Below are 21,189 nucleotides of genomic sequence, written 5' to 3' on the forward strand. Positions count from 1 at the left end.
CACTTGCAGAATAAGTATCAGTGATTTTTAATTTTACATTTTCAGAGATTCTCGTGAGCTAAATTTCAAGTGTTGTTGCAAATGGTTTGAATACTTATGTCAGTGTGATATTTTAGTTTTTATCTTTTAATAAATTTGCAAAAATTTCAAAAATTCTGTTTTCACTTTGTCATTATGGGATACTGAGTGTAGATTAGTGATACACAAAAAAATAATTTAAATGATTGTAGCATCCGGCTGCAATATAACAAAATTGGAAAAAGTTAAGGGGGTCTGAATACTTTCTGGATGCACTGTATATAGTTCTACTGAGATAACAATGAGAGTTCATAATGAATTTCATTATCAAGAGCTTGAGATAACTGCTGAATTTTCTTGTAATCACAAAAACAGCCTTGTTATTAATGAATAAGTCAAAACTTTGAGAAAAAAAACCAAACCATTACTTGTCATCTACTAAAACTGAAGTAAAATAGAATATATGGCTGCAAGCAGGACTGTCCACAGAATTGGCTAGGCTCCTGAAAAACATAAAGAATGTGTCTTCTCCAGTTGTGATTCACTGATAATATCAATGTATGTGTGTTGGATCAGTAGCATTGGTGCTAGCATCCTGGCACATAGCTACCTCATTTTGGGCCTGAAAAGTGTGTCAAATTGTTGCTGGGTTCTGATGTTGGAAATATTTATCTGTGGAACTTTTAAATCCCTTTTCAACATGTTTTCCAGACATTTTCCTTTTCTTTTGCAACTTCTAACACTTTTTATGTTGCTCTATTTAGCCACCGTAGCCCATTTCTGCCATTGTTTTGCCATTGTTTTGCGAGTTTTATCACATTGTTGCCACTTCAGTCATTTTTTAAACTTTTGAAAATGGGTTTAAACTGCCGATTTCACCCATTTTCACACCTCTTGGCTATTTATGCCATTTTTTTTACAATTATATCATTATTTTTCATTTAAAGTGTCTGGCATCCTGATTTTTGTGCACATTATGGCTAAGCTTTGAATTGTTTTGTTCAATACGCCCATTTAAGCGTTAACATGAATTAAAAGGTAATTTTGTTTTAGGAAAAGCGGTGGAGGGCGTGCATTTTAAAGAAGGCTATATTGTACTACAGAAAAATATAATAAAACTATTATTTTTTGCTTTTATTTGAGTGACGGGAGTAGTTATTGTTCAGGTTAAAAATAAAGTATATTACAGCTTAACTTTACATTGGGGAATGGTTTTACAGACCTCCACTGGCCCCCAATTTGGCTTGTTCCCAGTGAAACCCTCAGATTCTGTGTCATACGTTATGAAGACACCCCTCTCTCTGCTCACGTACTCTCGGCTTTTCTCACCCCTCCCAGTAAAATGTGCCACATGACCTGTCAGATAGGAAGTGGTGAGCTAGCGAGAAACAGCATCGACCAGAAACACAAGACGAGAGGAAGCCGTAAAATCTTCTCATTCTTACCCTCGACGTCTCACCGAAGATAACCATTTCCATCAAGAGCAATAATCCGACCGCAGTCATGTTCTTGAGGGTTGTGTTTTTCACTGCAATTGTGGCTCTGATCGGAGCATCAGCCGCAGCGGACGCAGGTAAGTTTGCGACCTCTCTGGGCTTAGCTAGCGGCTAGCGACCGCCTCCTTAGCTCGGTCAAGACATCCCCAGTTAGCTGATTTTAATCTATTTGTGCCTCCATATTTAAGATACAGATTTGGCGTATATATTTATCTCACCTCTTCTTTTGACAGCTGCCACTCATAATTGTTTGGTTTTACACAAAATGTTATCTCTAGAGGCAACTTGTCAGCTTTATGTCCACGCTGGCCAGATGGACTCAAGTTGTCAGGACACGGTGTTACGGTTTGAGGTGTAACCGTGCTAACTGACGACTTTCAGCCGAATACGTCTTACAATATACGACGAAGACGGAAAGTGTATAACATTTTTTGAGTTATTATGTCATTAAAGTGTCAAACTGAAATCCTGTATTGGAAATAAATAAGGGGTTGTTACTTGGGACACTTGTCATCTCCCACATCTGTTGTAACTACGACAACCACAGACGCATTTAGCGGAAAGTCGCTAGTTAACATGGTACCTCTTTTAACCATAACACCGGCTAACTTTAGCTTTAGCTTGTTGCCATATACGATAACTTTTAAATGTAAAATCGACAGCATTTATTTTATAATGGCATTAAATAAAAGCAGGGCACAGATGAAGCTGGAACAGGACTGACGAAACTCTAATTGTCAGATCCAGTTGGTCAGGTACCAACAGGGACCAGATCAGCCTGTTATGTAACAGCCTTGGATTTCTCTGAGTCACATTAAAATCAATTATATTGTTGTTCCCTGCCTTGCTTTTGGTGTTGAAAGATTGTATATTAGTACATCAAGTTAAACCCTAGTTTACATCTGCATCGCAGCAGTTCTGTTTTATATCTCATGTTCTAGGTTGCCATTGTATACCATAACTAACTCTTCTGTGTGATTTCTTTACAGATGGTTGTTCCTCTCTGTCATGTGATTCATGTGGAGGCAATGACTGCCAGTGGGTTATTTGCTCAACACGTGAGTATCTGTCCTATATGTGAGTGTGTGTGGCAGGTTGAGGAGTGGCAAGGCACAGGTCAGTCTTTGTGTGTCCTGAATTGTGCAGACAGCGTGATTGATTGGACAGATGATTCCCGGGCATGGCGACTATGTATGGCAGTGGGTGCTGACTTTTAGATGATGTCATTGTAATTTCCCCCAAAGCCTGAGCTATATCATCATAACATGTCTGGGCATCTGAGCTGACGCTGTTGATCTGGAGAGGCTGATTTTGAGGTAAATTACTCGCATGTGGGTAATGTTTAGCTGATTTCTGGAGGCGATTGTTTTGCCTGGATTACTCTTTCATACCACGGTAAATTTATAGTAGAGGATTGATTTTGCTGCCACGGAACAGCTCTTAAAATGTGCATGTTCAGTTCTGATCGTAGCCTTCATCGTTGCATCACAGCTCTCTGATTTCATTATGTTAATGGAAATATCTGTCTGAAAGAGAGAAATCTCCCTGGACTTGTGCAGCACAGAGGGGATGTGGAGAAATCTGCTGTGGTTGTGTTTTTTTAAGTAACTGGAAAGTCTTTCTGGTTGTTATTAAGAAATTGCGCATCATTCAATGAAAAGATGTCGCCAGAGTAAAACTACATGGCTAATCACTTCCTGTGGTGACCAACGGCTTTTTTTTCCCCAGCATATTGCTGGTATTGTTTGTGATATCTGCAGACTATAATAGAATCTTATATTTGTGCCAGTACTAGTACTTTTCAGTGTTTGGAAAATTATGAAAAAAGTAAATAGTAGCAAGTCTGAATGTAACTATTTCATTAGCACTAATGATTATTTGTGTTTGAAAAGGCAACAAAAGCTCTCTGGCAGAATTTGCTGAAACCAGAACCTTGTAGTTGAGGGGGAAAATCCTCATGAGTATTTTGTTTATCAACTGTATCGCCCTAGAGGGCCTTCCTCCAATGTTGGCCCAAGTTCATTCAGTGTGTTTACTCTCCAGTGACTGTGAATAAGATGAACAGGAGAGGAAGCAAGGGAATGTGTGGCAGGAAGCCTGCAATATCCTCACGCGGGGGAACAGAAGGAAGGAGAGGATAACGGCACGAGTGAGGGGAACGAGTGTGCAGACAAGAAAAGCTCCGTGTGGCTCGTTGTTCCCAGGATTTGTGCCCCGGGTGAAATGCAGGACCAAGAACATACTGTAGCATGTTTAGTGTTACATGTTGTTAAGAATTTAGTACTTTGGAAGGACAAGTCAAGCACAGTGTATTTTACCTCTCATGGGAGCTGACCTGTTTGACGACTTCACTGCTGAAAAGCTGTGATTCTTTTGCAGGGAGAGCTGTGACGAGATTTGTTGACCTACACCTTCCTTCTGCTTTGTCTCTGTATGTGAAAAAGCTCCATAACAATGCCTTACTCAATAATGTATCAGGTGGTAAAAGAGGACAGGTGAGGTGACAGTTAAGTCCACGGAGTCAGGGGAGGATGAAAATGTCCTCAGTGAGACATGTAGTGGTTTACATTTACACTGTAAGACAACACTTACAAACACAATCACTACAACTCTAACAGAATTTTAAACTTCAATTTTATTTATTTTAATTGTATTCCCTTTATTCAACAGGGACATGTGCAGTGATTTTTTTCCTATAATGGGAAATTCCAAGTAGATGCCATGTATACAGGCTTTAAGCCATAGATCATTTGCAACCTCTTTCTCTATACTAAGGCTGCACAATAAAGCTCAGCTTTAACATAATCACAATATTATCTTTGTAATAAACACATCACAAAAGCCTGATTTTATTATGAGAAATAAATGATTTCAGGCAAAAAAAAACAATTCTTTCTCATTCAGCTGGTTTCATTTCACACACTAGCACAGTTTTCATGCATCCACATAAAACTAAAGCTTGTTGTTAACTCCCCTTGGAATAAATGTGGAAAGTAATGGTTAAAAATGCTTAATTTATTATGGGTTCAGGTGAAACATGCGCACTACTAAGGACTCTTTAATCTTTATTTCTGTATCACACTTCATATCATTATAACAATATAAAAATGAAGATTATACCTTCAATAACTCATTTTTAAGCCTGTAGAAACTTACAGTAAACATACACCAACTCCTTCACGGTGTCTTTTTCCAGTTGTACCAGTTGTGTAAACTGGAGCTAATACCGACATTTTTTTCGTAACTTTTGGTGTAAGACTCCCAAAATACAGAGATTTTCTCATGTTGGAGCACAAAACAGCTCAGAGTCTGTCAAACAGCTCATTTTTTCCTGATAATAAATCTGTGAACCAGCAGTTACACCATATCCTGACTGGACGCGACACGAGCGTCAGAAAAAAAATCTATTTGAGTGCATTGCTTCATATTGTAGCGTCCTGAAAGCACACAAATGATGCAACACTTTTTCCCTCTTGTCACCTTATTCCTATTTTACTCTGTTACTCGCATTAAAGCCAGATTGGAGCCCGACTGCAACATTGCAGCTCATTGTCAAAGCTTTGGCCAGATTATGCGCATCAGAAAAACAAATGGTCTTGTAGCGTGACATAATGCATCCAAGATGCCCTATGACCAAGATTCAACAAGACGAGCTTGTCAGAATTTTTCTTGCGTTGTTGCCAAGTTTGATTTAAATCCTGACGCCCATCAATGGAGAGCATTTGCTCCCGTCTTTGTACCATCATTTACCAGAGTGACATTAAAGTCACTGTAAAGGAAAATCCAAACTTTCTGTCTTAACACACTAGATATGTTGAATTACGTTAGATTTTTTTTATTTTATTTTGATCTATACCGTAAGAAAGTTTTCCCCTTTTTCCTGGCTTGGTTCTATTTGAGCAGGTCAAATATATGAGCCCATGACATCACCGGTCTTGATGGGGATTTACCCTGCCGCCTTAAGGCTGCAATGATATAAAATCATTGAGCAGTTCATCTCAGTACAGTCTGTTGTTAGCTGATGTCACTGCCTTCATTGAAATTAACAGCCAGCTACATGCAGCATTTTTTTCTTTGCAAGGAAAATTTCCCAAAACCTATCAGTATCATACCAGAGAGATTTTTGCCAGAAAACAGTAAATTTGATCCACAACTTCTGTCTCTTTGCTCTGGCACAGAGCCAGGCATCTGCGCCCTGATCAGAAGCAGTTTTTTTATTTGAAAAGATTGTTTTTCTCGTGAGTGGATGCGGCTTCCGCTTAATCAATGGACACGCCCACGGCATCCTAGAGGACATTTTCCTGCCTCATTTTTCATGTTTTTGAAGCTTAGATTTATAAACTTGGCAATAGTTTTCATGACTGAAATTTGGCCTGGTGGTTCATAACACAGTGGCCTTTCATACAACAAACCTAAAATGAAGATTTTTTAAATCACTTTACAGGGACTTTAAACAAGCCCCCACATTTTCTTTCTTTTTTATTTTTACATAAAGTGACATTTTATCATATTCATACCTCAAGCTCTATCTATCTGACTTGCACACAGTCATGGAGACAGTGGTGACGTCAGCATATGAAGAGCAGTTGGGATTGCGCTTGTGGTGTGGCCAGGCTGTCGGTCTTTAGGCATAGTCTGACATGGCACTGTCGTAAACATAAAGAAAATGTGTTCAGTCTAAGCTGGTCTTAAGACGGACTGAGAACAAGGAAATGATTGATTGATGATTGTTCTTCTACTTTCCTCGATCTGCAGAGCTTGTTAGCTTGTTTTACAAAGTGGAGATAGCTGTGCGTTAATAATAACCACATCTTTGTTTGAAATGTATTGTGGTGTTCACTTTAAACATCGGAGCACTAGATATATTTTTCAAGGAGAAACTGAAATTCCAGGGCGAGGGATTAAATATTTGATGGCTCTAGTGAGGACAGTGAGCATGCGATGCCTGATGCTTGCATATTGTTAGGACATGGTGTTAGGTGTGCTTGATGCCAGTATTAAATTGAGAATACAAAACAGATTAGTTTCTACATCTGACATCTGCTGATGTCACATTATTTGCTATGTCTTATAACAGGGCCGTATTGCTGATATCAGTTTGGAACCAATGCAGTCCTACTTTTTTCCTATAATTTTCAGCTCTGCCCTACACCATTCTAGTAAAACCTTAATGCTAACAAGACCTGTTTTGATACAAACATAAATAGAATTCTTGTGCACTCAGAATTGAATTTTTTTGTTTACAATTAACATACATGTCCAAATTGCAATGATTTTTTTAGACACTGCCTCTTTCTTCCACCTTCCTGCACATCTGCAGAAGCTGATCCACATCTCATACCACTGTGTTATTAACTAAACATCTTATCTTTATGTAGAGGAAATACCCAATCAGTCAAAAGTGAAAACAATAGTTTGTTGGATTTTAGGTGATTCCCGCTTTAGACGTCTGATGTTTACTGTAAACGAGTTTGGGACTCATGGCTTAGAGTTTCAGCGAGGATTGCCTGTGTAAATCTTTCTAAATTGTGTTGTCTTCCTAAGAATCTCCTCATTCTGTTGCTTACCAGAGCATAACCCACAGTGACCTACAAAACAAGACACAAGTGTTTCAGCCATGCTGGGAAAAAGAGTCTACTTACCACACTCACACATTCACACACAACCATTTCAGGCCAGCCAAGAGCTTAATCCTTTCACAAACTCAAGAATAGATCACCTATTTGATATGAACTCAGCAAAAACCAGAAAGGTCGGCTGTGGCCGGCTGCAGAGCATAACCACACTGCTGCAGTGAGCTAACGCCTACTACCGTGTCATTACCAGATTTATCTTTGGTGTAGGGCCTTAGTGTAAACAAGCTTCTAGCATCAGAGGCACAAAAACTCTCTACGTGTACATGCAAGCTCCGCAGCGCCTTAAAATGCAGGCAATTTATGTGTGACAAATCCAGTTAAGAGGCTGTTTTCTGCTGCAAGGTCGACCATTGAGGCTTTCACTCACGCCTCCGACTCAAGGAAGCCGTGGCTGCACCTCGTGGTGCTGATGATGTCACTATCTTGAATCAGGGTGAGAGCCAGTCATACCTTTCACAGCTGCCTGAGAGATAACATCCCCCTGACCCACTGGAGAGTGAGAGAAAAAGCCCTCCTCCCACGTGGCTTGACTTGCAGATACCTCACAAAGAGTGTTAAAAAAAATGCAGCCAACACTTTCGAAATGACTTGATCTTTGATGAAACTAAATCACATTTTGAGGGGAGTGAGTCATTAAGTTAAAAGATTTAAAAAGTTATTGAGTTTGAAACATATGAGGCAGCTTATTTTTTGTTGCTTATTCACTGTGCTTGTTTGCCTTGTAATGTTAGCAGCAGGACACTCCAGAAAATGGAGATGCACGTAACTCAGGGCGAGGCTGCACTGGCAAGGAGACACAATGCTGGGAAGCTGATGACACCTGAGAGGTGACAAATACCATAAATAACCACCACATAATAAAACTGTAAGCCAGGAGAAACCGGCTTAACAGAAGAGTAAAAAATTCACCTATTTGTTTGTTGTTTGCATCCAAGGCAAAAGCACAAAGCTGGATAATCTGAGTAAAGGAGCGACCACAAAGTAAGTACAGCCCTGTGAGCCGAGGACAGTGTAGCACAGGCCAGTGAGCCATTTTTGACCCTATTTGGAGAGAGACAAAAGAAGCTTTCAACAATGGCTGCAGCCTTGTTGTTAAAGTTTGTGTATCTGTAATTTATGGGCAGCCATCTGGTGGAAGTCATTGGGTTTGATTGCTGCGGATCATTGTATAACAAGCAGGGCTGTGCTTTTACAGCACCAGGTGCACTGTATGGGGAAAATTTAGCTCCATTTATGATGTCCCTGAGCGTTAGGATGATAATTCTCCCATATGCCCATTGAAAAACATTTGAGCATGACTTCTTATCACCACAAAGAAGAGGTCAAAGGTGTTAAAGATCCTCTTCTGTCCGTGTAATGAACCTGTATTGAAGCTTTTATGGGAAAAATACTTTGCACTTCTGTATCACTAGAAGAGTTTACTTTTAGGTCCAGTAAAACGACATTCCAGAGCAGGCTGAGACATGTCAAGGCAAAGTGTGGCCATTCAGAATATTTCTATATTGCTAGTGTATTCTCATTAGTGTGCCCATGAGGGCTATAAGCTTTAGGCTTGATCCTGATAAATCAAATATTGTTGTGCTTGTATAATATGGAATTTGAAGACTTGAAGATACAAGTATTTTTTTACACTGAAATATTTTCTTTCATTCAAAAAGAGTAATACAGGTACATCCAAAAAAAAAAAAATAGAATATCATGAAAAGTTCAATATTTTTGTCAGTCATTTCAGAGAGTGAAACCCATATATATTATATAGACTCATTACACATAGAGTGAAATATTTCAAGCCTTTATTTCTTGTAATGTTGATGATTATGACTTACGGATAATGAAAACTCTTATTGTATTAGTATCTCATTTGATACATTAGGTGTTTTTGTAACTGATAATCCAGTTGAGGGCATTTTTATCATTTATCAGATTTTATTCAGAAGTTTTTTTTAGTAATTTATTGATCATATTGATTAGATAGAGGTATCATAAAAGTATGTATCAAATATGATACAACAGGCTTTAAGGGGTTAAATAGAAGAGAAAAAGGTCTGAGGTCTTATCTGGGAGAAATTATGTATAAATTCCTTTTCGAAGTAGTTACACGAATAGTGGCTCGCTTTAGCTTTGTTAGCTTTAGCTAAAGCTAATATAGCTATGCTAGCTGCGTAGTTAACACCTGCCAATGCCAATGCAGCTAAATTAGCTTTAGCAATATGTGCTTTAGCAAAATAGCTAAAGCTAAAGTAGCTTCGTAGATAACATATCTACATAGCTAACATGGCTGCTTTGTGAGCTAAGCTTTAGCTATGTTAGCTATATAGCTACGTTTCTATAGCTAAGTTAGCTTCAGCAATGTGGCATGTGTTTAGCATGTAGCTAAAGCTAACTTTGCAACAAAGATAATGTATATATGTAGCTTATGTAGCTGCTTTGAGAGCTTAGCTTCGGCCTTGTCAGCTATGTAGCGATGTTGTCTATGTCGCTGTATAGCTAACAGCAACAAAAGCTACGCTTGCTACATTAGGATGTTTTCATGGAGGATGAGCTTTTTTCCTGTAAGCAACTGTTTACTCAGCTTTGTTAAACATTTTGTAACCAGGTTTTCCAGGTCAGGTTTTTAACTTTTAACTTTTGGTACCCTAACCCTTACCTTAACCCGAAATGGAATTGTAATCCGATTTTATTTCAAAAGTTTTCACATGCATATTTTTGGTGTTTGGAGCTATATGGGGTCTCAGATGAATGGTCTGAGATTGGCTGTCAGAGATGATTTCCTTGCAGCCAGGCTGTCTTGGAAATTTTGCTGCCATAAGGCATTGGTGGTGATGACTAGAGTCTCAATGATAAACAGGAATCATACAGCCTGATGCCACTCATTATCAAGATGAAACAGATACAGGGGGGAAACAGTTGGGGGTGCTGTTATTTTAGGGACCAATTTATTGCACAGTCACTGAAATCAGTTTTAAATTGAGTGACTGTGAGAGCAGTTGCTATGAAATTGACGCACTGTGTGCATCAGTGTGACCTGACAGGCTTTTAAATGTTGCTTCATGACAGCCTTTTGCAAGCTGCTACAAATTTCATCTTGTTTCATTGTGAATCTTTGATCTGAACTGGACTTACGGAAGCATGAACTGCTACTGAAAGCTGCTGTTCTGTTGCTGTATCTCATTCAAGAATTTTAGTGCTTATTATGATAGACAACAGTTGTCTTTCACTGGCTCTACTTTCTGTCACCCAATCTCTCCCTTTAATGCACAACTCCATCACTCCTGACTAGGGATGTAACGATAACCGGTATCACTATAAACTGTGGTAAAAATTTCAGACAGTATTACCGTTTCAGATTTTAATCACCGTTAAAATTGTGTTTGATTACTGCACTTTGAGAACTCACGGTGATACTGCTCAATTCCTGGAGAAGCCGCAGCGCTCTGTGGCAGTAATGCAACTTCATGGATGCCAGCTGCCGTTAAACACCATAGAAGAAGAAGGGGTCTTCACAATAAAACCTGCACTCCATTAGACACATTGACTAAACACAGATTTCAATATCAGGATGAATGTTGCATAATGATGGAGAAAAGCAGTTAAAAAAGGCCTTCCTTGATAAACGCCAAAGGCCTTTGCACACTGTTTTTTTTTGGTCCAAATTTTTTGTGCGTTGAAAAATAAAAATCAAGCTCATAATTGAGTCAATCATGTTTGCACATTGACGCCGAAATTTTTATCTGTCAAATTTTTTCCAAAACAGGTTTCATTATATGTGTAATTTCGCCTCAGTCAAAGTCATTTAAGTGGGTGACTGGATTATTTTCGCACCAAAACCTCACTTTAAACTCAAAAAATAGCTTTTTTTCTCAGATTACGAATCCAAAAAAACGCATCCAGAAATAACAGATCCAGTGTGTTAAGACCTTAAGAGTGTAGTAAGTGTTACTAATATTTTTCTAACAACCAAAGGCAAGGAGACTAAACAAAAAAGCTATAATTCTTGATAGCTTTTGATACCCCATGTTCTAAATTGATACTATCCTCATATCTTAATGATCAATAGTTTCTGTTTCTGCCACAACTTTACAAAAACTAGACACAATTTTAAACAAAAAGTAGCTGGGAGCAGAAGAGTGAGGTTGCTGTACTAATTGCACAATAATGTTTGCAATGGTTGAGATTACCTGCAATTTTTGGTAATAAAAACAAGAATTTACCAATACGGGGACTCCTAATAGCAGCATTAGGACTTAGGTAGGCAGTATTTATCAGATTTAATTCTGGCAGAGTGAAAGCATTTTTATTTTATTTGGACTTAAAGAGAAGGTAAGAGAGGAGCTTTGTTATCTTAAGCCTTTAGAAGGACTCAAACCTTTAATATAAGGAAATACTGCTTTATAATGCTGCCAAAGAGGTTTGTGATTCACCAAAAAAAGAACACAAATCGATCAAGCATTGCAGCTCTGACATATTGGTTATTGCTAAGAATGTTTAAAGCTTTATACACTTGTTCTTACTCTCAGATTATTGTCCTTTACGTGCACTTTCTTTGAAACTCAGTTATATGATGATTTCATGACGTCTGTGCTAAATAAGATGTGATGACTGTGATGCCTGAACAGCAGCAGTAAATCGAACACTGTGTAACTGGGTATGAAAACAATCTATAGTCACAAGGTACTCTCAGTCATGACTCATGCTTTCTCACATGGGACACAGGCAGATTTCTACAATATAAATCCAACACAAATCACCAGAAATCTCTGTTTGTTAAACTTTGAGGTAAAAGTCTAGAAAAGATTTTTAAAAATGAATTGCTTCGTCTACATCTTCTCTTCAGTTGTTGGGACAGAATGGACATCACGGTGGGGCAAAGTCCTTTTGTGCTCTGTTAATATGTAATCCAGTTTACAATAACAAAAAACACCCAAATGAGCAAACTATGAGTAAGCAAGCAGAACATGAACAAATTGCCTCTTTAAACTTACTGCTGCTATGTTTCAATTGGAAAAATTGAACTTAATACATAGAAACACAATTGATATATAATGTGTATACTATGCAGTGTTGTTAATCAAACTACCTCACACCTAAACTACCAATATATTTGTTAGAATAAGTGGAACCTAAAAGGTACAATATGTGGAATTGTCACACTGGATGTGTACATTAATCAGAAAATAACTTGTCCTTCATTGTTTTTTTTTCTTCAGTTCATAATCTCAAATATTTCCAACAGTTTTCAAAGTCAGAAAAATCCTAAATTTTTATAGCTGTAATTGTAAAAGTCTTGCCTTGGTAAAGACAATGAACAGATCATTGCTTTGGAGACACTAGAAGTTGCATCACATAAAGAAGTGTACTACTGAGAGCTGCTGTTCTGTTGCTGTCTCATTCATGTTTTGTGCTTCTAACTTGTGATGAATCAGGATTATTTTCTGCCAATAGCTTTGTTTCCTGCTGTCCAAGCTATGGCTGTAATGCTCAACTGTTTCCCCCTTGAGTCTTGTATTAATGTGGTCCCACTAGACATTTCTGAGTCAAATACAGATGTACTGCTCTGCTCTGCTCACCAATATTTCATTCCTGTTGTTTTAGATTGAGATCCATCTGGAAGCAGAATTTACCAAGTTTAAACAGTTAAATACTTACAGCTGTATAGTCTTATATCTGTATCATTATGACAGGCCCTAATGTAGCTTAACAAATATTTTAAAAACCAGTGGTTCAAAACCTGGGGTCCAGGCATGCCTAGGGGGCACCAAAGTTCTCAGAGGGGGCGCAGAACCCTGTCTAATCCGATGCTGTCAAAATAAGATGTGCATAAGATTTATATTTTAAAAAAATCATAATTAGAAACATAATATTACAGAATGTATTTCCTTAAAGTTTAAAGAAAAGAAAGAGAATCAATTAATTTATTAGCAAAAAGTCCAAATTCTGTGGGGGGGGGTTCTGAGATTATGAAGTCATGAGTTTACAAGAAACCAATTTCAGAGTTTAAAAAGACTGAAATTTACAAGAAAAGGCTTGAAATTTCCGACTTGAGGTTTAAATTCTGATATTAGACATTCAAAAACAATTCAACTGTTTTGAAAATTTTAAATTTACAACAGTATAAAGTTAAAAACTTTCTCTCTTGTAAATCAAGAACTTTTAAATTAGATGGTTTTTTTGTTGTTTTTCTTAGAAAGATCAGATCTGCTTTCTTATTTTTCTAGCGTGGTACTAATACACTGTCTTAATGATAGATAGTAAGACTGAATGATTTGGAAAATTATCTAAATGTGTTCATTTTCCCCCAACACTGCAGCACTATGGCATGTTACTAGTGGTTGTTTATGTTGGACAGCAAGGCTTTAGTCATTGAGATCACCTACTAATGGAGGTGCTGTGTTACAGTTTGGACAGAGAATTTTATCAGGATTGTTGGCCAGAAATGATGGGAAAATTTTTTTTTTCAACTGACTCGTAATTCCTGACTACAAAGGGATCCAACATTTAGCCGGCTAATTGCAAAAACCTCTTTTCATCATGTTGTAACATGACACAAGTAGTTTATAAGACGTGTGCTCTCACAAAATGAACCCAATGGAGATACCCTCAGACAACATGGGTGTTATTTTACTAACTTTGTGGCTCATTTCAAGTCATTTTGGTCTTATGTGGCTCTGTAAAACTCTGCCATTATTATTGAGAGGAACCATTTTTATTTTCCATCAGGTGCGAGCTGCACACCTGTGTTTTTGTGTGTGTGCACAAGCTATCATAATGAGCAAAGGAAGTGTACCATGGCTGAGCATGGCGGGGAGCACTCACACTGGTCAGATAACCTGTACTTTTGGGACTCAAATGTGCTTGGTAGGGATTGCCTTGTCTGAGTGTGACCGTAGGATCTGAATAATTTTTGAATATTTGCACGCGACTTTCGAAGAGTGATTTTTCTCAAAATTCACATCCCTAGAATAGATGGTATTTTTCGAGAGTATTAGTGAGGAACTCAGTTCATGATGCCCTTTTTTTTTTGTCTCTTTCAGCAACTGCTAGCTGCCGCAACATGAGTCTTTTGGCTGTAAACGAGACCTGCACTAATGCCAGCTGTACAGGTAAGTTGACTGTTAAGTGGTTGTAAATGTGTTTAATTTTACCATGTTCTTTTAGACCCCAAGAGAATCAGCAGACAGTCATTTCCTCAATTCTCTGCACATTCTGTTCTGGTGTAAATCATCTCTAACTAAGGTTCTGGTTAAAGATCTGCCTTTTGTCTGTCTTCTTTGTTTGTTTCCTGAAGACTAATTGCCTATGTTAGAGAAATAATAAGGGAGCTTTTTTGTATAATCTTGTTGTTTTGGTGGGTGTCTCTCACTTTTCCTCTTTCACCCTGTCTTGGTGTTGGTTTTCTGTCCAGCCCCTGTTCCATCTTCTGCTGCACCCCCAACCGCAACAGTCTCTGGAACCACTGCTGCTCCTCCTCTGCCTCCCACTACAAATCCCCCTCCCCCTGTTGTCACCACCTCTAACAGCAGTGTCACCACAGGTAACAGTCCCTTTGCTACGCCCTGCTGTACTTTATGTTGTCCATTTTATGAGGCATTGGTGGAATTTGTCTGGGTTTACTGTCAAGAGCTATAATCCTTCAAATTCATGAAGTAACTCACATTTTTGGAATCAAATGTTGACAATTTTCTACAATAAACAGGATATGATGCAGAATATATAACAATTTATTTACATGCTTTTAATGCCGTAGTATGTTATTGCAAATGCAAACTAAGCATCTCCTTTTGCTGCAGCTTCCCCTTAAAAGACTTTGAGAGGTGGAATACAATTATGAAGCATGCTCAGGAAAGCAGTGTAGCTCCTTGTGGGCCTAACGCTGATAAATAACCCTTTTATGTACCCTAATATGAAGGAAAACTGATTTTGAAATGCTGTCATTATTAGTTTAGCAAGTAACCGCAATCCAGCTCTAAAGTTTAAAACACTCAGCACTGTCAGTAGTAGAGCATCTCAGCTGAGCAGGCTATAAATCTTTGCAAAACTGCTTGATGATATGAAATATTTATTTTTTAAAAATTCATGCCGGCTTCAAAGCTAGTACTAAATCATTGTCCAATTAATGACAAAAGAGCCCTTGTTTATCCAGGACAGAAAATTGACTACATATGGAGTCAATGACTGTTTCACTGTTGTAAAACTATGACAGCGTATCCTAATAGCATACAGCACAAGCCAGCATCAGCGACAAAATTAGCTTAATTCAAGTGTAGGACTATTATGGTGTCCTAACTGTCCATAAGCAGTACAGTGCATTTAACCTTGTTGCCCCATTTCTTAGTTTTTCTGTCTCTCTCACGTTGACATTTTCTCCCACAACAGAGTTTGTTAGCTTGTTCTACCAATTAGAGAAAGCGGTATATTGATAATGTTCACAACTGTGTTTGCATTGTGGTAATCTGATTAAGGATTGGGCGGTAATACGGTATCCTGTTGTTATTTAAAAAGAGTCACATTATTTCTTTAACTGGTTAGGGTTTAACTAACCATGTTTAACCATAACCCTAGCCATCATGAAAAAAAGTGATTTGTACTTTGCACATGTTTAAAATAAATTCCCTTAGAGTATGTCTGTTTCCAGCAGCAGCACCATTGTCTCTGTTTAAGATGCCATAAAAGGGATGAGAGAACTCTAGAGGTGGAACAAGTACACTACTGTTGTACTCAAGTAAAAGTACACTCTGCTTAAAATTACCTTTTTAATCTACTCAAGATTAAGTAAAAAGTATTTTATTTAAAGATTACCAAGTACTGAGTAGCTACTGGGAAGTGGAGCTGTAAAATATGATCATTCATTATTGGCAAGAGTAACAAGAGAATGGATCTAACCAGGTTGCTCATGTAAAGTTGCGCCTCTATAATAAAGGAAAATACACTGAAAATATAACAGTATCATTTTAACTTAAATTTGACACTTTAAAAGTGCCTATATTGGTCCACACTACATATAGGTAAACTATACTTTTGAAAGTGTGAAATATTTTATAGTATGACAGTTGTGGTTACTCTTGAAAATCTGTGGTAAGGTAGGTCTCCTCTGGTAAGAACAAAGCAGAGTCAACCTCATAGCAAGGCAATTCATACTGATTAAGAATATGTACTGTGAGCCCTTTAGGAACACCTGAAGTCCCAGATAGGGACTTTAACTCAGTGGATAACTTCACTAATGGTGCAAATATGTCTCACATCAAAAGCAAGAGCAGAATAAGCTGTTTGGCTTTGGCAGAAAAGATTTAGCAAATTTTTCATGGGTGCAACCCGCACACTCGGCTCTGCTGCTCATCCCACAAATGCATGTTCCTGACTAATGTGTCACCCTTAAAAAGGGAAATAAACAGGCTTTACAACAGTATAAGATTCATTGCCAAGGGGCATTGCTGCAACAAAGAAATAATCTACCAAGCACAAATTTCCTTACCTTTTGAGCTAAGTTTAGTTATCAAAAACTGTGAGAGAGCTCTTGTTCAGTGTCTAAAATATGCAAAACACAAATTGATGCAATTTAGTTAGTTACCTTCGCTTATCTCTACCTGTTTGTAAGAGACATAAATGCACCTTCTGCATGTTTATGAGATGCTAAAAGGATTTGAAAAACTTTACTACTGTAAATTTGAAAGGACTACTGCTGCTCCCCCTTTTGCAGCAACTGTGGGTTAAATTATGAGTAAAAATCTATTTTTTAAGCTTTGTTATTCTTGGATTATACTGATGATTAAAAATGGAAATCACAGTATTATGAACAAGTGGTAACGAAAGGATGGGACATTTTAACAAACGTTTTCAATAGATGTGTTTAACAGGTGTGCTAGTTTAAAGGCTAATTAGACATCTTATTTTGACCCCACTTCAGGCAATTCCACAGGAGCACCCACCGTTGGCCCCACTCACAGTGGCAATGGCACCACTCCTACACCTGTCGTCCCGACAAGTAAGTACCTTACATTGTGAACCCTTGAATTTTTTTACTGTTCTGTAACATTTAAACAAGAATAACTTCAACATCTCTATTTTTTTGTTCCTTCTTTTTCACAGCTGGAAAAAGCACAAAAACCACTCCAGTCGCCCCCACTCCTGAACCCCACAAGAACACCTTTGATGCTGCCAGCTTCATAGGAGGAATAGTGCTGGTCCTGGGCCTGCAGGCTGTCATCTTCTTCCTCTACAAATTCTGCAAGTCCAAGGACCGCAACTACCACACCCTTTGAAGCAGCCGCACATTTGGATCCACATCATCCTCACCTATTGTCAACAACTAGAACCCCCCCAGAGAAGCTTTCACATGTATCACAGTGGACTCAAACAGTATTTTCAAGCAGGTTTTCTAGGATTTTTGAAGTTTGTGCCACTAGCTACAGTTTTAGTCTGTATAAAGGCACTCACATAAGCCTCTCTGTGTGATAAATCACTAACTTGTACAGCTAAAAAGATCTTCAGTGATGTGGCATTCAAGCCTTGAGCATATGGATTACATCATCTGACAGCTACTCCCACCTCTGTCACGCCGTTAGTCATTCTGCAAAGAGCATTTTCCAGCAAATCGAGTGGGTTCTTGTTATTTACAGCCCCTCTCTTCATGATTAGTCCATCTAATCCACCACTTGAGAGTTAAATAATTAGCCATGTATTCAAAGTAGCTTTCCTGTTGATGCTTTGGAGTAGTACAGCTGCAAACTAGTGGCTTTTACGCATTTTTTTAATTAGGAAACACTGTTTGAGTTCACAGCTATTCTTAAACATGAGATGATTTAGTGTTGCTTTTAGCCTCTTGAAATGCAGGCAGGTTTCTTCTCCCTCCACTCTGATGTATCATATATATGAGTAAAAGGTGGGGTGACTTAGGAGGGAGTAAAAGCAACACCCAATCATCTGACATCAGCATGGAAACAACAAGCATTCCCTCTGGTTTAATTTTAGGTGGCATTTCAGAGGTATGTGCTTTTTCTGGGGGAATCTTTCACCCAGTACTAGTTGAAATAGAAATAACGTCTGCAAGAGCAGCTTAATGCAATATGTCATTTACAAGCGAATCTCCCGTCCTTTCACCTCCCCATCTTATATTTTTGATCCATTGAAATATACTCACTGGGGTTGCTAGTGCCGAGCTGGCCGAGGTAGTCAAAAAAAGGGCCTGTGAGTCAAAGTGAAAGATTGTATAAAATCTCAGAAATATGAATCATTAATTAGTTTTAATAATGTATAATATAGAGAATGGGGGAATGGGGATATAAATAAAGTGGCATGCACCTTCTGGATGTGGACAGTGATAGCAGTGAAGTGCCTTTAATGTCCGGTATGACTTCTAGAGAGAAATGCTCATGGATGAGTCTGTTTTTTATTTTCCTGGTTGAGGCCCGAGTGTTATCATTAGTTTAAGTTTCTGAGACAGAAACGGTATCGCGGTGCTGATATTGGTGAGAAATGTAGTATCCCAGCTGGACTGAAGAGCCCTTTATTGTTGAAGAATACAATAGATAGAAGTCACTTGAAGGCCTTGATCAGTCACATTGAAGTTTTTCCTTTAAATTGCAAACTATATTCAGTGCATGATGGACTTCTCACAGCTGACCTTGTATAAATAATTACTTTTAAAGGTATTCTCCCTTTGTTAGTACCCAGAAACACTTCAAAATTTCCCCCCATTTTGTTGTTCATATTTCAGCTGAAATGTTGAAACACATGAATGACAATCTGGCAGGAGATTTTACAGCAATTATAGCATTTTGCTATAATTTTTTTTTTTTTTTAAGAAACGCAGGAATTATAGGGGTTGTTTAAAAACACTTGCAGATGGAGAGAGTGCATTGATTGTTTGAGTGCAGGTCTAGTTAAATGAGCATTGCATTTTTGATTTCTAACTTTGCCGTGTAAATGAGAGGATTGTGATTGAACCGCAACAATTAAGTGGCTGTGCTGAAGCTAATTTACGCTCAGTACTCATACTTGCTCGCTGCTAACTGTGTAATTTACCCCCATTTTGTCCCTCCTGTAAATAGCCACATCCTGTTTTTGTTTCTCTTCTAGGTTTCAACTTGAGGAAAGGCTATATGAAGGAGTGTTTATTAATACATTTTTGCTCGTAGCAGCTTGTCAGTTTCAAGAATGTTTTGTTTAAAGCCTTTTCTTTACTGCATGCTGGATGCTTGGAGTTGTGATCTTTTTGTTCCCATTGAATTTGATCTTTAGGATTTTGACACACTGAAAAACCACTTGATTATTCGTGAAGAGCCCATATGCTAGTTGGAAGAATGCCTTTAAACAGTGTGCATAAAGCCAAAGTCCTGAGTTTTGGCATGGAGATTGAGCATTGCACTGACAAGCTTTGTTTTTTTAATTTTGTCTTTGTAAATGTTTTAATTGTTCTGCCAAAAAAATCAGATGCTTGTATAGATACTCAGTCTTGAATATAAAGTAATCAATGGATTATTAATCACCTTGTTTGTATGACCACAAACAGTCTCCATTAATGCAGAAGTTTCTGCTCTTTTTTGGCTTTCATAATTTACAAATGCACGTTTTCTGCTGCTCACCATCAACACGCCTTTCAACCTATCACCTGGTGGCATTAGGCTACAGCCCAAAGACCCAAATATGGCAAGAAGGCTACTGTTTTTGCCTTAGCTGCACCCACTGGTTTGTTCATTTTTTTGCATGTGGAGAGCCTTCGCCCCAAATTTAGAGAAATAACTGAGTTTTACTCACAGCTGATGTGCTGTGTAACCACTTAAAGTCACAGTGCTCTATTTGCTCCTGACATGGTAGCTGCATTCCTTCAGTATTCAGCATCACATGTTGACAACGCAGTGCATCGAAAACACCTTTGGTATACATGGATACCAAATAGATGTCCATTGTGTTTCCTCTGCAGCTTCACCTACAAGTCACTAGCTCTGTCCGTGCACCTCTTAAAGAAAAAGTGCCTTATTCAGTTAGTGTACGTATAGTTTGTAAGATGATATGCCACACCCATTAAATATCAATAAGACTCAGCACTTTCAGACCCTTGTGAAGTGGATTTCTGTGTTGTATTCTGTCTGTTTTGTCACTCTCAGCCTTAAATTCTTGATTAAACTCACCAAGCATTTGCTAGTGATGAACTACCCAGGCAATTACCAGGCCACATTTCTTTTGGTTTCTTGTACTTAATGGCTGACATTTAAATAGAATTGTAATGCCTAGATTTTGACCAATCAAAAGGCGATATTATAGGTGTCAAATTCTGCTGAAATGGCTGTAGAAGCTATTGAACTGGAGAAGGCCTGGTTGTAGTCTGGAAATCTTCTCACCAGCACATTGTATTAAAACTATGTTCCAATAATGTTGTAACAGCCACAGACCTCTGATGTTTTAAAATGCAACATTTCCATCATATTGTAAACTCTCACTTTGTAATTTTCTATTGTTTCACTAGATGACTTATTGTCAGTCAAGTAGGAGTTTCTAATTCAGAAAAACTCAAATTTGCTCATTTATGGAGGGCTCTCCTATTAGTTTTCAGCCTTGCTGTATGACATTTAAAAAGTTAAGTGTTTTCATTCCCTCCTTTTGCCTTGTGGCTTTATTTCTGTAGCACACACTGGCTGAAGTGCCATCAAATTTACTGTTCATTTTGTTTTAGAGACTGTCAGTCCTCTAGGTACGATTTTGAATTTTGGCTTTGCTCTCACCACACTTTGACACAAGACTATTCACACATAGCCATATTAGACATACAGGTGCCACAATGCCTAAAACGTTATGTGCTTCTTTTGTGCCCCTTTTTTATTTTCTCTCAGAAGTTTTATTTTGTGCCTTGTTTTCTAGTGTTGCCTTTAATTTCACAATGTAAAACGAATAAAGTTTGAATATTGTTAAACCCCTTCGACTTTCTTGGAGCTGTTTATTTAAATGGTAAATCACAAGTAGGGCGGTGACGCACAGCCAGATCTTCATTACCATGGTTACACCAGTTTTGACAAGTAGCATGCTAATGCCAAATAACTTTCCCAGTG

The 21,189-nt window shown here is 38.1% G+C and overlaps 1 protein-coding gene across 2 annotated transcripts; it reads left to right on the top strand.

Annotated features, from left to right (window-relative positions):
- Window positions 1-1,382: 1,382 nt before the first annotated feature.
- Window positions 1,383-21,053, top strand: cd164 (CD164 molecule, sialomucin). 2 transcript variants are annotated; one of them, XM_041805128.1, is made up of 6 exons: window positions 1,383-1,591; window positions 2,504-2,572; window positions 14,182-14,250; window positions 14,553-14,681; window positions 17,052-17,129; window positions 17,234-21,053. In XM_041805128.1, the coding sequence occupies exons 1-6, from the start codon at window positions 1,522-1,524 to the stop codon at window positions 17,404-17,406; spliced, it is 588 nt and encodes a 195-aa protein (XP_041661062.1). In that variant the 5' UTR covers window positions 1,383-1,521; the 3' UTR covers window positions 17,407-21,053. The 2 variants fall into 2 exon arrangements, with proteins under 2 accessions (XP_041661062.1, XP_041661063.1); XM_041805129.1 differs by lacking the exon at window positions 14,553-14,681.
- Window positions 21,054-21,189: the final 136 nt, after the last annotated feature.

The sequence above is a fragment of the Cheilinus undulatus genome, linkage group 14, assembly GCF_018320785.1.
Source record: "Cheilinus undulatus linkage group 14, ASM1832078v1, whole genome shotgun sequence".
Lineage (NCBI taxonomy): Eukaryota > Metazoa > Chordata > Actinopteri > Labriformes > Labridae > Cheilinus > Cheilinus undulatus.

Coding starts and splice junctions, on each gene's coding strand:
- cd164 (XM_041805128.1), top strand. CDS start 1,522: ATGTTCTTGAGGGTTGTGTTTTTCACTGCAATTGTGGCTCTGATCGGA. Junction 14,251..14,552: donor CACTAATGCCAGCTGTACAG/GTAAGTTGACTG, acceptor TTTTCTGTCCAG/CCCCTGTTCCATCTTCTGCT. Junction 17,130..17,233: donor TACACCTGTCGTCCCGACAA/GTAAGTACCTTA, acceptor TCTTTTTCACAG/CTGGAAAAAGCACAAAAACC.